General features: G+C 57.3%; 1 protein-coding gene, 1 long non-coding RNA gene and 1 pseudogene across 4 annotated transcripts in view; 1 reads left to right on the top strand and 2 right to left on the bottom strand.

Annotated features, from left to right (window-relative positions):
- Positions 1 to 3,191: 3,191 nt before the first annotated feature.
- On the bottom strand, positions 3,192 to 4,957 carry LOC104015800 (testis-specific serine/threonine-protein kinase 4-like; annotated as a pseudogene).
- Positions 4,958 to 5,297: 340 nt separating this feature from the next.
- LOC148053127 (uncharacterized) lies at positions 5,298 to 7,758 on the bottom strand. Its single transcript, XR_015708403.1, has 3 exons — positions 7,478 to 7,758; positions 7,068 to 7,258; positions 5,298 to 6,403 (listed from the first exon to the last, which is right to left on the bottom strand). It is a non-coding gene; the product is annotated as an uncharacterized LOC148053127 (long non-coding RNA).
- Positions 7,759 to 7,900: 142 nt separating this feature from the next.
- PPP2R5D (protein phosphatase 2 regulatory subunit B'delta) overlaps positions 7,901 to 15,128 on the top strand; it is a 32,408-nt gene continuing 25,180 nt past the window's right edge. For 2 of the 3 annotated variants that reach the window (XM_087776644.1, XM_087776642.1), the window contains exons 1-2: positions 7,901 to 8,049; positions 8,913 to 8,996. In XM_087776644.1, the coding sequence (XP_087632770.1) occupies positions 8,023 to 8,049; positions 8,913 to 8,996 (111 nt within the window). In that variant the 5' untranslated portion in view covers positions 7,901 to 8,022. Of the gene's footprint in view, positions 8,050 to 8,284; positions 8,397 to 8,912; positions 8,997 to 15,128 lie in introns of those variants that run through there. The other variant, XM_087776643.1, reaches the window with a different exon arrangement.

The following is a 15,128-nucleotide window of genomic DNA, read 5'->3' as shown; positions in this document are numbered from 1 at the left end:
GAGGCAAGGGTCCACTACAAATCGTACTTCTGCTGCTGTTATAGGCAAACCAGGGTGAAATTCTACCATTCGTGGTCACCAGATACTTCATCTGAACAATGCAAAACAGCTTAGGGAATGTGCTGCCACAGGATTTCTTAGCAGCCAGTAACTCTGTGTGGTTCTACGAAGAGAGCATGTACAGGAAGAACAGGAAAATCCAGTCACAGTAAAGGCTGAGAAAGAATTTGAGATTTTTTAGCTCAAGGCATGAACAAAGATTATGGTAGAGCAATAGTAGAAACTATCCCTGTGGGCAAGGACACGTTCCGTAGGGTTGCTGTATGTCTGGAATGGTCTGGAAGAGGTCTGGAGACAGGCCATGGGGCAAGGACACAGCCTGCTGGACTGCACTGATGGCAATCTCCTCCCCACCCTGTATTCTCCAGGCAGCCACACCTGAACTCACCTGTCTGGCCTGGAGATGAGGAAGATAAGTGGAAAGCAAAGGACAGCAAGTGAGCACAGATCCCAAGTAACATTATCAAGAGAAGTGATGAGAGCTGTGTTTGGCTGTGCATGAGCTCAACCAAGTCTCCCCAAAGGACAGAATCCAGAGCAGGAGACACTGAAGGAACCCCGAAAGGCCGGGAGAATGTACTGGTTAGGAAACCAGTGGGAGATAAGTCTCTGGAGAGCACAAGGATATTCAAAGCAGCAGAGAAATCAGAAAAGGGCAGAGCCACCTCCTTTGAGGAGGTGCTTGAAAGGGGGCAAAAGCCAAGGCGAGGTGACTCAGGGCAGAGCAGAAGGAGGCTGCACCCTGCTGCGAAAGGCAGCAGTACCTCTGGAAATGCAGAGAGGCCTGCCAGGAGGACAGCTACCCACAGCTTTCTGTTCCTCAAACTGCTCCTCTGACAGGACAAAGAAGGAAACGTGATGCTACAAGCTTTCCCTAGCCACTAATCACGGCACAAATTCTATAGCTCAAGTTGGTGGCACGTGTTTGTGCTTAATGGGCAGCGCAGGGCTCTCCAGTGGGTTGAGCACTCCTCCAGCTGCTGCCTTTGCAGCACAGCACCATGAGCTTCTTCATTCTGCTTACCCAGCTGTCCCCAGGTTGCACCATGTAGAGGAAATTATGGAGAGTTCAGATGGAGAGGACTGTGGAGCTATCCTTCCATGCTGACTTCCTGAAGGCAGGAGAATCCCGGTTACTAAGGGTAGAGCCAACTTCGGAAAGGTCCATCACGCAATGCTCCTAATGAATCAGAGAAGTGTCGCTTGCTGATGTTCCTCAGTCAGCACAACCCCCTGCCTGCTACCTGCTAGTTTTCCTAAGTAGACACAGAGCTGACTGAAGCCAGCAGAGCTCGACAGAGTTTCAGTGTGTGCTAGTGCTCCAGTCTGCTATGCAGGGGCTGAGCCAAGTCCACCACTCTCCTGCTCCATCCTTGGCCGTAGCTAAGCCAGTTTCTGAAAGCCTCGTGTTCAAATGAGTAGTGCTTTTTAGATTACAGAGTTGGCAGTTAAGAAGTAAAGCATCTGGGAAGCATTTCTACTCACCTGCCCGCCTGGGTGATTCTTCACCTGTGTGTCTGAAGATGTCCAAAAGGCATCTCTCCGCAGTTTTCTCCATGCTGACCATCTTGCATGCCAGTGACAGTGGTCAGTGTCAGATGGTCACGAGGTGCAAGGATGTCATTCAAACCCCCTTTTGCTCACCTCAGTCTTCCATGAACCTCCTCCAGATGCTGCACATCTGGTGACTTCATCTCCAGGAATTCGAGAGTGCATGCAGAATCTTAGAATCATAGAGTGGATTGGGTTGGCAAGGACCTTAAAGATCACCTAGTCCAACCTCTCTGCTATGGGCAGGGACATCTTTCACTCGATCCGGTTGCACTAAGCCTTGTCCAAACTGACTTTGAACACTTCCAGTGATGGGGCATCCACAGCTTCTCTGGGCAACCTGCTCCAGGGGCCACTCCTCTTTCTCCTCTTCATTAATGACCTGGATGATGGGTCAGAGTGCACCCTCCGCGTGTTCGCAGATGATCAAAAACTGGGACGAGCGGCTGATACACCAGAGGGTTGTGCTGCTGTTCAGGGGTGACTGGCCAGGCTGGAGAAATGAGCCTCATGAAGCTCAACAAAGGGATGTGCAAAGTCCTGGACATGGGGAGGGTAAACCCCAGGCACCAGTACATGCTGGAGGTATGACAACCGGCCTCGAAACTTTCTGGCCTTTGCTGCCTTCAGGAATCGCAGGCCCCTGAGGCCAGAGGAGGTGCCTGGAGTGAGGAAGACTTCCCCTTGGGAAGGGAGAATTGGTTTCAGGAACATTTAAACAAACAGGACAGACACAAGTCCCTGGGAGCAGATGGGACGTCCCCGGAGCGCTGAGGCTGAAGGCCTTCCGAGACCACCCTCCATCACCTGTGTAATTACGGCCATGGCGATGGGGAGAGGTTCCTGGGGACTGGCAGAAAGCAAGTGTCGCTGCTGTCTTCAAGGAGGGCAAGCAGGAGCTCGCAGGGAACTACAGGCTGGCCAGCCTCACCTTGATCCCTGGGAAGGTGATGGAGCAAGTAATCCTGGAAACCATTTCCAGACACATGGAGGACAAGGCGGCCATCAAGAGCAGTAGATCAGCATGGCTTTATGAAGGGGAGGTAATGCTGCGGCAACCTGATACAGTACATGCCAGAGGCTGACAGACCAGCTGGAAAGCAACTTGGCAGGGAAGGCCCTGGAGGTCTCCTGGTGGACACCGAGTTGGACATGAGGCAGCAGTGCACCCTTGGGGCAACAAAGGCCAAGAGCCTCCTGGGCTGCATTAGGGGGAGGTGATCCTTCCCCTCTCCTCAGCCCTGGTGAGGCCACCTCCAGAGCACCATGTCCAGTTGTGGGCTGCCCAGTACAAGAGAGACACAGACATCCTGGAGGAAGCGCTGCAAAGGGCCACAAAGATGATGAAGGGACTGGAGAAGTGGTCCTAGGAGGCTGGGGGTGGCTCTGCTCACGGTGGGAACCTCCAGATTCCTGGGACCTGGCAGCTCCCACAGTCACAGAGAGGCTTTGAATGGAGAGGTGTCCCCAGATGGAGAGACTGCTTTGTGGGCTGGAGGGTGATGCCACCATGGACTGGGGGAGGTCCGTTGCAGGGGCTCTCCATGATGGGAGCTCCACCAGGAAAGAGGGAGCCAAGAGAGGGTTCAAGGCTTTTATTAGTGGCCCCCTGAAGTCGAGGGGGCCCCAAAGCTGCACGTGGGTGCCAAGTGCTTGGCAGCCTCGGTGCCCAAGGGCAGGTGCCCCAGGGACAGGAACAGAGAGATCCATCAGGTCCAGAGCAGCTCGGCAGCTGAGAGGTGCTGGCGGGCTGGGCACGGCAGGCGCAAGATCACCTTCTCGGGGGACATGGGGGTCAGGGTGGGGCCTGGGGGAAGCGCATCGTCTGGGAGACCCCTGCACACTCCCACCCCAGCGTCCTGGCCCCTGGTGCCCCAGCTGCCCCCAACGCCCCCTAATGTCCCTCCAGTGCCCTCCCAGCCCCCCACCTTGCAGTCCTGGGGCAGCGGCTGCCTTTCGGGGAAGACGGGGGGCCGCTAGGTCTGGCACAGGAGGCACTGCAGGTCGGTGGCATCGAAGGGCATGCAGCCCCGGAGCAGGGCATAGAGGATGACCCCGGCGCTCCAGGTGTCTGCCAGGAAGGGGTCGCAGGGCTGCGCCTGCAGGGTCTTGGGACAGGTCTCAGCATAAGGCCACAAAAATGATGAGAGGGATGGAACACCTCTCCTGTGAGGAAAGGCTGAAAGAGCTGCGGTTGTTCAGCCTGGAGAAGAGAAGGCTGCGGGGGGACTTATTGCAGCCTTTCAATACTTAAAGGGGGCCTACAAGAAAGATGGGGACAGACTTTTTAGCAAGGCCTGCTGCAACAGGACAAGGGGTAATGGTTTTAAACTAAAGGAGGGTAGATTTAGACTGAACACAAGGAAAAAATTTTTCATGATGAGGCTGGTGAAACACTGGAACAGGTTGCCCAGAGAGGTGGTAGATGCCCCATCCTTGGAAACATTCAAGGCCAGGCTGGATGGGGCTCTGAGCACCCTGATCTAGTTGAGGAAGTCCCTGCCCATTGCAGGGGGGGTGGACTAGGTGACCTTTAAAGGTCCCTTCCATCCCAAAGCATTCTGTGATTCTATTCTATGATTCATAGGACCCGCAGAAGGTCTGGCTCAGCGCTGCTTTGGCAGGCAGCCCCGCATGTGGCATCCTGCAGGGCCACGCTCCTGGAGAAGCTGGAGATGGATATCTTCATGTTGCCCTTGCTATCCAGGAGAAGGTTTTCCAGCTTCAAGTCCCTGTGGGGGAGAGGCAGCACCTGCTGGGGGCAAGCAGGGGCAGATGTCAACTGTGGGGAGGCGGAGGTCAGGGGCCACGGAAGGAGCTGTGGGTAGATGAGGGGCCGGGGGCTGCTTTGGGAAGAGGAGGGCTTGGACTGGGAGCTGTGGGACAGGTGGCCATGTAGAGGGAGGGTAGGTAGGAGTGTGGTGCAGCAGGTGGAGGTGTGGAGGCAAAGAAAGGCTTCCAGGAGGCCCTTCATTGCCTGGGCTGGGGGGAACAATGCTCCAGGCAGCATGGCCAGGGCCCTGCAGAGCCCTCGCTGCCTCGGGGAGCCCTGTCCCCAGCTGCCAAAGCAGGGACCCCGTGCCCCCGTGCTCACCCACCGGTGGACGATGGCCCTGCTGTGCAGGTAGGCTAGAGTGAGGAGCAGCTGGGAGAACCAGAGCCCTGCCTGGCCCTGGGAGCAGGGCCCCTGGCTCTACACCCACTCCAGGATGCTCCCCGAGGGGGCCAGCTCCATGAGGAGGTAGAAGCCCATCCTCATCTCCATGCCTTGGTACAGCGTGATGAGGTGCTTGTGGCACAAGCCTTTCAAGACCTGTGGGCAGCAGGGGCTTGACGTGGGACAGGCCTGCCCCCCTCTGGCCCCCCTTTGCCTTGCACCCCCTGCACCCTTCTGCCCACCAATGCTCCCCTAACCCCTGGCAGCTCCCCACAAAGCGTCCACCACGGCTGCCACCCTGCTGGACCTCCCACCACCAACAGCTCCCTGCCCCTCTGAATCCCTGCCCATTGCCCCCCGGTGCCCCCAATGCCCCCCTACGCCACGGATTCCCCCAACCACTCCCTGCTCCTCTGACCCCTCCAACACCCCTGCCCCATTGAGCCTCCCAGTAGCACCACTGCCCATGAAGCTCCCCAAAGGGTGCTCCCCCTGCCCCCCTTAGCCCCCGATGCCCCAGGGACCCTCTGATGCCCCACAGCATTTCACGATGCTCAGGGGCCCCCCTTGCTGCCCCCTGCTCCCTCTGCCTGCATCTGATGGGACAGGAGCTTCCTGAGGTCTTCCTCCAGTGCCTGCCTTCCTTTTGGAGATGACCTTGACGGCCACCTTGTGCCACAGTGGGGGGGCTGCACCCTCATGCACCTCCCAGTAGGCACCGTGAGCCAGCAGCGGCCCCAGCTGGAAGCCCATCTTCCCCAGCACCAGGACGGTCTCGGGGTCGGGGGGTGCCTCCACCATGCCTGTGGGCAGCACAGATTGGTGGGGGGTCAGGCAAGGCTGGGGGGACCCTGGCTGGAACCAGGTGCCCCCTGGCCCCCAGGACCCCTCACCCTCCTCTGGCTGTTCCCTGCGCTCCTGCTCAGGGCTTGGCCCCCAGCACAGCTCATGCCAAGGCCTGGTGAGTGCCAGCAGCAGCCACCCACCCACCGATGACCCACCAAGGCGGGGTGACAGGGAGGACAGCCGGGATGTCTGCAGGGCACTGCGGGCAGCAGCAGACGAGGTCCCTCCTCTCCTGCAGCTTTGAAGCAGTAGCTGGCCTGTCCTTTCTGAGAAGGCTCCTCCAAGCCCCCCAGCACCACTGATAGCCACAGCCGAGACCCAGCCCCCCAGCTGGAAGGTCAACCTGAGCTGGCCTAGAAGAGCCCTTGGAGCAGCAGCAGAGCTGAGGTCCCCAACTTCTGCTGCCCAGGCAGCAAGAGGGGACAGGTGATAGCAAAGGGCTTTCTGGTAAAACCTCTTCCAGAACTCTTTGGCAAGCTTGCAAAACGACAGTTTTGCTCTTTGCAACAGTCCCTGCTCTGTGCAAGCACATCCTTCACGACCAAGGCTAGGCTGGAAATCAAGACTGGCACAGGGCACGTGTCGCTGCTTGTGTCCTTGCACTAGGCATGCAGGGCTCCGGCTGGAAAAGGCAGCTGCTGAGTGGCTGAGGCAGCGGGACGCAACTCCTCTGCTGGCAGGTTCAGGAAAATTCAGGCCTAAACACACCTGCTTGGCACTGGGAGGAATCCAGGGGCCAAATAGCAGCTTGTTGAAGCTGAGCTCCTCCAGGACCAATCACCAGAGGAACTGCAAGGAAAGCCAATGCAGAACTCGATGTGACAACTTACGAGAGAGAACGGCGATAGCCACGAACTCTTCAAGCAAGTGGCTTTTACCGCTCACGCTGGCGCACTGCCCTGCTCAGAATCACCCTGACAGTTGTGCTGATGCTTTGGCCAGGGTCACTCGTGCGTGACACGGGAGAAGGACAACAGCAACCACGGCCTCTCTCTGCTCCTGGGGAACCTCGAGTGCCGATGGCTGTCAAGCCAATGATGACGATCAGCACGCTGACAATAAGCTGTTGGACTGATCTGTTATAACAGACTAAGGGAAATTTTTTCCCTGTGTGCCATGCCAGGTTTGTTCACCTGGTGACTTTGAAAAGATCATGCTCCTGCTGAAGCACCTCTGACGCAGCCAGCGCCCCCCCCTTCGCTCCCCACTGATGTGCCAGATCCCGCCTGAGAGCGCGCCCTGTGCGGAGCGGCCGCGTAGGGCCGAGGACCCAGTACAGGTTTCCCAGTAACAAGCCCACACTGCACACCACAATGCAGGCTGTAGGCAAAAGCTTCACCTGCTCGAAGTCAGGGTGATCCTTACCGCTGGCTTGGCTAAAGCGAACGGGAGCTCTTGCAACAGGCCAGCAGCCACCCGCTTAAGCACGCTGACAATAAGCTGTTGGACTGACCTTAGACCCTCTAGGCACCACGAGCCCTAACGAGATGGCCCTTTGCCAGCAGGTCCTGCTCAGTTCGGGTCCATGAACTCGAGGGCAGCTTGCTGCCCGCTGGCTGCGTTTCCCCATGTAGAACACCAGCTGGAAGGCAAAGTCTGCAGGCTGTTGGAAGCTGTCCTCCTACCGCGAGGATGCCGGGCCACCTGCCAACGAGTTGTCCGAGTTGCCCCACGTGAACATGGCAGTGTCCTGGGACCCCCGTCCCGGGAACAGCCTTCTCCATTACCCGCAGGGGCACGGCTCTGGCTGTGCTGGGCCTCGCAGCGCTTCCACACCCACATTTCCACCCGCCCCGGGATCCATTCATCCACCAGCTTGCACCGACCCCATTACTCCCACCAACAGCCTCCCCAAAGCCGTACCTCGGTGCACGGCAAGCCCCTGCCCCGCACAGGTGGGGAGCGGCCAGCCCCTGGGGGCAGCGGCGGGACCCCCGCCGCTTCCACCGCCGCCCCACGGGAGGCATCTGCGGGCAGCAGCGACCCGGCAGCCCCGGACGGCTGCTCGGCGCCTCCCCCCCCGCGGCCGGGCTGCCGCGGAGACCCGCCCCTGGAGCCGCTTCCCTGGCGGAGGGGAACCCCCGCGACACCGGCAGCCCCGACCCGCTCGGGCCCGGCCGCTGCCGCCGCCGAGCGCGGAGGCTGGCGGCGCTGCCCCGGAAGAGGCGCTCGCCCGCAGCCCCGCCCCGCCCCGCCCCCCGGGGGCGTGCCCGGCGCCCGTGCGCAGTTTCTCCAATGAAAAAAATCTGCTGCACTGCGTCAGCGCCGCGCGGCGTCGGCGGAGACTGTTGCTAGGCAGGCCGGCGCGGCTGGCCCAATGGGAGCAGGGCGCTGCGGCCGGGCCCGGGCGCAGGCGGCGGCGGCGGCGGCGGCGGCGGGCGCGGAGCGGCTGGGGCCCGGCGCTCACCATGCCCTACAAGCTGAAGAAGGAGAAGGTGCGGCGGGCGGCGGCGGCGCCGGGGTACCCCCCCGGCGCGTCCCGGGCGCGGCCCGCTGTGACCGGTCGCCCGTTCCCGCCGCCCTCCCCGCCGCGGCCTTCCCTCGGCGCGGCCCTCGGGCGGGGGCGCGCGCGCGGGGCTGCGGCCGGCAGGGGGCGGGGGCGCGCGCCCGGGGCGGGCGGGGCGGGTGGTGCAGGAGGGCGGCGGGGGCGCGCGCCGGGCCGGGCCGGGCCGGGCGGGGGGAAGGGAGGGGCGGCCGCCGGTGCCGGTGCCCCCGCGCGAGCCCCGGCGGGGGAGCGGGGGCTGCGGCCCGCCCCGCCCCCGCGATGCCCCCGGTGGGGGAGGTACGGCCCCACCCCTGCCCCGGCCCCGCCGCGGGGCGGCCGGCGCGGGCCGCCGGTGCCCCGCTCCGCCCGATCCGGCGCTGCCCGCGGGCGGGGCGGGGGCCCGGATCCGCCTCTGCCGCCGCCCGGTGCGGGCGGGCCGGGCCCCGCGCCCTGCCCCGTGCCCGCCGGGGCTGCCGGTGCCCCGCACCTTGTGGCGCCGGTGGGCAGCGGCGGGGCCGTGCCCCGGGGCAGGGCTGGCCCAGGCTCGGGCGGGCGCGGGGCCCCGTCACCGGCAGGCGCCCGGCGGGGGTCAGCCTGCGGTGCCCGGGACGGGACGGGCCCCCGCCGCCGGGGGAGCCGTCCCGGGGGTGCCCTTCCCGGGGGAAAAGGGCCGGGAGTCGCCACCCGAAGCAGGGCTGGCCGCGGGGGTGGAGGCGGGGTGGGCCTGTGGCAGCGCACGGCTGAACTCTGCAAAGGGATGCTACAGTTCTGCGCAGGGTGACGTTGTCTCTGAACGCGTTTTCGTCGTTTCAGGAGTCTCCGAAGTCTACCAAAAGCACCACAAAGCCTGGCAGCGGCAGCAGCGGGAAGGATGGTGGGGCAGAGAATTCGGAAGAGGTAAGGCTTTCCCCTTGGATACAGCAGTGTGCGCGTGCAGCTCGTCTTTGAGGAGGAATAACGTCTTTCCTTCTAGCTGCTTCAGGCTGCTCCGCCAGATAACGCGTGTCACCGGGATCTTAAGGAATCGGAGAAGACGGTAGCAAAGACTAAAGTTAAGACGAAGTTAGTTCCACTTGAAAGTTGGCCCAAAGGGAGCCGCGGCTATGGAGGAGACAGGATGAGTCTCGCACCCTACAGCCCTGCAAAAAGAGATTTGTCACGCAGCTGGCGGCGGGCGCTGCTCGCAGCGGTGGGCAGAGGGTGGTAAAGTTGGCTGCAGAGGGGGAAGAGCCACCATTATCAAGAAGAAGGAAGCCTGACAGACGGGAGTAGCTTCCTTGCTCCTGTCAGAGCAAAGCGCAGTAAACTCTGTTGTCACCTTGTGTCAGAGTGGGAGAGCAGTGAGAAGCAAGAGAAAAGGAACGTGTTCTTCTGAGGCGTTTTCTGGGGGAGTGAGATTGGGAAATTATGGATAGGACACCTGAAAGAATAGAGGTAAACTGCTAGAGATTAAATGGTTCTCCTTTGGTAGAACAGCCTTGTTGCTGAGCACAACATTACTCACAAGAAGGCACAGTCTGTTTTCCCAGCTGTGCAGAGTCTCTCTCCCTCTCAATTTTGATGTTGTCAAGCTAGATGTGTTAGAATGGCCTCAGCAGAACGTGATAATATGATAAGCTGTGCTTAGAATTAGCAAAAATTTGGGTAAACTGGAACTTTTCTGGTAGACTTGAGTTTGCCCGGCACTCAGACAGTGTGGTTGTGGATTTTGAGACTTGGCTCAGAAGAGCGTTGTACGCATGTCCGAGGAAGCATGCATATGTGTGTGGTTTATTTTTTTTTTTAATACTGCAGTTTGGCAAACAGGCTGTGCCACTTCTATGTCCGTAGAAGCCCTGTGTGCTTGAGTCTTGTCTGGAACACGTTGCACTTGTAATGTGAAGGACGGGGGACAGGAGACATGTAAGGCTAATGAAGGCTGGGAAGAAATCTGTAGTTCAGTGGGATGGTCATAGTCAAAATAAGGTTGTTTTAGAGTCTCCTTCCAAGCATAGATCTGTGTTGCAGAGCCTCAGAAAATATCCCTACTACTAGCCACTCGGTTTCAGGATCCAAGCCATGCTCATGCCTAACCTGCAGTGTGGCTAGCAAGAAGCTGAGTTTGTTTGCCTTGGAGCAGGTAGCAATTTTGTAGATCCTCTTTTTATATCCCATGCTGGCCTTGGCCTCTGCCCATTTTATTTTGCGTGCGCAGCTGAAAACAGCTTGCTGGGAGAGCTGTCTGCCGGCTCCGAGGAAGTGAGAGAACCCCTGCCTTGGCATCATGGGGTCAGGTTTACCTTTTATTTATTTGGCACTCTTTGTCTGCTGAGTTACAAGTGGTGCAGTAAGAAAGGAAGAATAGTGCAGGCTACAAGCTTCCTTCTGTGACCTGAAATGGCACATAATGCCTGGTTGTACCTGGGTGCAGAAGAAACTTAGAAGTGATGCGTCTAACCTTCCCTCCCACAAAACATACCCAGCCACTTCCTCATACTCCAGACAAAATCCAGCCCTTCTTTAAGATGGAAGGCTGGGTCTCCTTTGATCATAGGAACAGAGAGCAGAGCAGAAAGGAGACACCTCTGCAGTGTGCACTGCCACAGGTCTCTTCTTCCCTTTCCCTGCTGAGTTTGCAGTGAAGTTTGTTCTCTCTTGGTGCTTTCCTGTCTCCGGACTGCTCTGCTGCAGAATGGAAGAGAGCTCTTTGCTTGATAAGAAGAAATGTATACCAGTTTGAATGCAATTTTCCTGCTCTTCAGGAAGCACAGAAAGGTATTTTGACTTTCACATTGGGGGACCGTGGGGAATTAGGTAACGTGTGCTGGGAGCGAGACTCCTTACTCGTGTCAGAAGCACGAGGTGGTTTGACTTGCGAAACACCAGGAGTGGTGTTGCCTGGTGGGGTTGATGGGCTGAGCCTAGCCTGGATGAGAGAGCCTGCCATGGTGAGAGTTTTGCACCCTGTAAATTCCTCCATGGAGTTACGGTTGGTTGGTTGCCTTTTCTAGGGTGAAAGTTGCGTGCACCAAAGAGAATTTTCTTTTTTCTTCATATTTCAATAGATGCTTAATGGGCTTGCAGCAGGAGAGCAGCATTTGGGCAGCCCTCTTCCAGTATGCACTTTCCTCTCTCACACCATGCTCCGAGGAGCAGGGGAGGACTCAGCCCTAATTTATCCTGGTACCAGAAAGTTGTGACTTGTTTTGCAGGCAAGTTGTCTGGCTGGTGGAATGAGTAAAGCTTGTTGAAGAGCAGCTCTGGTTTGACAGACCTGAACAAGTGCAGCAGATGAGGACCTCCTATGGGGATCTCTGCGGAGGGAGATGAGGAGGGTAGGAGTCAGTCCAGAAACCCTTAAGCATAGTGCTTTGTTCTCTGCAGCGAAGGAGCTTTTAGTGGAGCTGATCTGGAAAGGCGGATATGTTCAAAAGCAGACGCATCCCCACAAGGGAAGGCAAGTGTTCGAGTTCCCTCGTGAGTACAGGGGTAGCGCAGTGCTCTTTTAGATGCCCGTCTTAGGGTGAAGCTATCTGAGGGGAAGAGCCAGCAGAGCTTGGCCAGCCCCTGGCTTTGGGGGGCTTTTGCTCAGGAAGAGACAGGAGCAGCGGAGGAAAACACGAGAGCAGGGGGTGGGAAATAAAAGGTTTGTTTAGTTCATTCCTTCTGGAACATGATGAAGATATGAATGGAGAGAATTTCTGCGTGGCTATTTAAGGAGAAAAAAGAAATCATGTCAGAGACCAGGGCAGCATTGAATGAGAGGATGAGAAAGAATTACTCCTCCTGGCCAGAAAGACTGGGAGAGGCAGCTGGGTGGGGAAGAGAGTTAATGACCTGGAAGTGGGAGCAGGGATCAGCAGCAGCAGTGAAGAGGAGAGAGGAGTTGCTCTGCAGCCTCAAGGGCAGCTCGGAGCCTCGCTGATGAGATTTGCAGCTCTGGGAGAGGGTGCTCTTTTTCACTGTGCTGCTGTATTACGTGTTTTGCGGATATCTCCATGGGGCTTGTTACTGCAGTACCTGGAGTTCATTATTCAGAGACAGGCGTTACAGTGTGTTGATGTTACTTCTGAGGCAGAGCTTGATTTTAATAGGGAAGCTGTGTAACAGCAGACAAAGAGAGCAGGTACTGACTTGAGGGATGGGAAGGGAAGAGTCATCTGAGGAGGAGGAGCTGAGAGCAGCTCTGGGCTGAGAAGCTTAGCAAGCGGGAGATGCTCAAGGGACCAGTGAGGCAGAAGGGTTTTCCGAGTGGTGATGCAGCCAGCCGCGGTAGGAGTGCCTGCAGAGGTGAGGTCATGCATGGGTAGGAGAGCGGAGGAGAAGCTGGCACAGCTCAGGGTCCCTGGGAGCCCGGGGTGAAGAGAAGTGGCACAGAGCAAGCTCAGGGCCTGGGGCTCATTGACTTGTGCAGGCAAGTTCCTAGCAAGGAGGAGAGGTGGTGGGAACCAGTGGGGAGGAATTGCTGTGAAGCCAGAGAGCCTGTGCTTGGCGGGTTCGAACGCGGTTGCAATTGGGGCTGGCCCGTCCTGTTGGCACGAGTAGCCGCTCCACCGCAGCGGGAAAGGTGGGGCTGCTGCACCGCGCTTGGGCGAACAGCTTTGTGCTGTTCTCTGGTCACTTCAGCACGTGCAGCATAACAGCCGCTGGCAAACAGCGTCTCCCAAGCAGCTGGCTTTGCCGTGGTGGTGTGAGCCCTGCCTGTCAGGAAGGGGCCGAGCCTGATCAGGTAGATGTGTGCCTGCAGCCATGTAGCGGTCAGCTGGTGTTGATGTCGGGGAAACAGTCTATAACGTTGATACCTGTGCATTAAGAGAAAAGCTTTTGGTTTTAGCAGTCTGCTGTGTTTTCAGGGATGGAAACTTCAGAGAAGAAAGTGTTAGGAAACTTAAAACAAACCTGTTCTGATTCACGTGGCCAAGGTAGGAGGTGTTGAAGGCAGAAGGACAGCAGGCCTGCCACAGGAAGCACCTCCTGAAAGCAAGTACTCAGCTTGATGCCAGAAAGTCCATATAGAAGCAATCCATCCTAAAACCCTCTGAGCACTGCAGCGTAAGAGTGTATCTGACCTCCCCCAACTTGGTTGTGTGATTTTTGCATGTGTATGTCTGTTTCTGTAATAACTAGCAGCTAAACCTGAAGCTGTTTTGTCTCTCTTCATGCCAGCTGTTGAAGACTGTAGAAGCTGGTGGCAAGGACTCTGCCGGACCCCTGATGAAGGCAGTGTGGCCACAAGCCTGTTAGAACATTTACCTGTGGCATTTCTGGGTGGGTGGGGAGTGCACAGGCGTGCCCTGTCAGCTAGGAAGACCCATGTGTCCTGCTTCCCTCAGTGTTACCTGTGAGGCTGCCGATGCATCTTTTGTTTCTCTCTGTACCATCTTTCCTCCACGGTGGCTCAGCATTCAGATTTTGCCCTTCTTCCCTGTGGAAGGAGAGTGATGCAGAGTATCAGACTAGCCTTCCCAAAAGCGTCTGGACAACATCTGAGCGGCTCATGCTGCCCTGATACTCAAATATTCAGGGTGAGGAATGAACTTCTCGCTCTTGGAAGGTTGCCAGCAAGGATTCAGCCTGACTTAACTGATGAGAGACCACTGTTCAGGATAAGTTGCCTCCAATTTGTAGTCTGGGCCTGCTTTGTCTGGCAGACACAGCTGTTTTCATCACAAGCTCATCTTGCTCCCTCCTCTCATCGTGGGACAATGCTGTTCCATGAAAGGAATCAGATCAAATCTAAACTGAAGAGAGTTCAGATCTTGTTGTCTCCCCCCACCTTGGCTTGGAGCTGAGCTTGAAACAGAACCATTTAAGATTTCCTTCAAGCAGAGCCAGACCAGACCAAAATATTTCTGATTTCTGATTCAAAGTAATGGCTTGACAAAACAATTGGTGTTTTGTTTTGGGCACTGTTTTTCACAGGGAGTCTTTGCACTTGCTCTGCAGATCCTCATCTGTAGAGCAGTGTCTCCTTGTAGGCAGCTTTCCCTGTTCCTGCCTTGCTGCCTCCCTGTGTGCTGCACGTGCAGTAACTCTTGGTCTTGCACTGTGGTGCTGTGCTGCACCTCTTTGGAAACCATCAGGACTGAGTTCAGGGTAAGCTGCAGCTCAGCTGCAGCTCAGCTGCTCCTCACAGGAAGAGACTGGCCACATCTCATTTGGAGGAGAGGTCTGATGAGCTTCTGCACTGCTGGTGCTTTCCCTCGAAATCCTGCTGGTCGGTGTTCTGGGAAGGTGTGCGCTTGTACCGCTATGCTGTATGTGGCAGCTGGGAGTTGTGGGGGAAGGAGAGGGTGACGTCCAAAGATTTCACCCACCTCTGCTCCCCATCCATTGCGCTATCCCTATTGTGTCCTAAACAGGTTCACCCTGCAGCTCCTTGGCTTCATGTGCCAGTGGGAAGGAGATGGCAGAACTGAGGAGGGGAGCGTTGCTGGGCTCATGCAGCAAAGCCAGAGTAGGCTGAGTGCTGTCTCCAGCTGAGCCCTCCGCTATAGGCTTGCTGGTGGGATGTTGCCGTCTTCCATATGAAGTTTTCCATGAGTTGGGACAGTGTGGTGTTAAAGGGTCAGTTATTGAGCCATTATGGCCCAAGTGGGACTTGAACCAGCAGAGCTTCAGCAAGGTCAGAACAGAGCTGAGCTGAGCAAACACTGGCTTGAGTTTCTGGTCACCTGCTAAAAATAAGAAAGTGCCTCTGTAAGTGCTGTTTAACCAGCATGAAGTGGAGAGGATGCCTGCTGGAGGAAAGTGCAGGCAAAGAGGTTGTGTGGCTAAAAGGGGTGATGTGGAAAAAGCAAATCGGCAGAAGTCCAGACAGCAGTGAGGCTGAGACAAGGCAGAGATGGAGGGAGCAGCCAGCACAGGTTGGGAAAGCCAACAGCCTGAGACCTAAGGTTTGAGTATGGCCTGTGTGGTTCGTAGACTAGCAGCTCCTGGTCTACGGATGCAGCAGTGATTTTAGTGGTCTTCACTATTGCCTTTCCAGGGCTGTCATGTCTGCTCTGTACTACATGCTGCTTTGCTTTTTCCCAGGTGGTTCCCTGCACA

Source organism: Nipponia nippon, unplaced genomic scaffold (genome assembly GCF_047370975.1).
Source record: "Nipponia nippon isolate SJK-2023a ecotype South Korea unplaced genomic scaffold, ASM4737097v1 scaffold_4, whole genome shotgun sequence".
NCBI classification, from domain to species: domain Eukaryota; kingdom Metazoa; phylum Chordata; class Aves; order Pelecaniformes; family Threskiornithidae; genus Nipponia; species Nipponia nippon.
The sequence above is the reverse complement of the archived record's forward strand: the minus strand, read 5'-3'. Positions and strand labels throughout refer to the sequence as shown.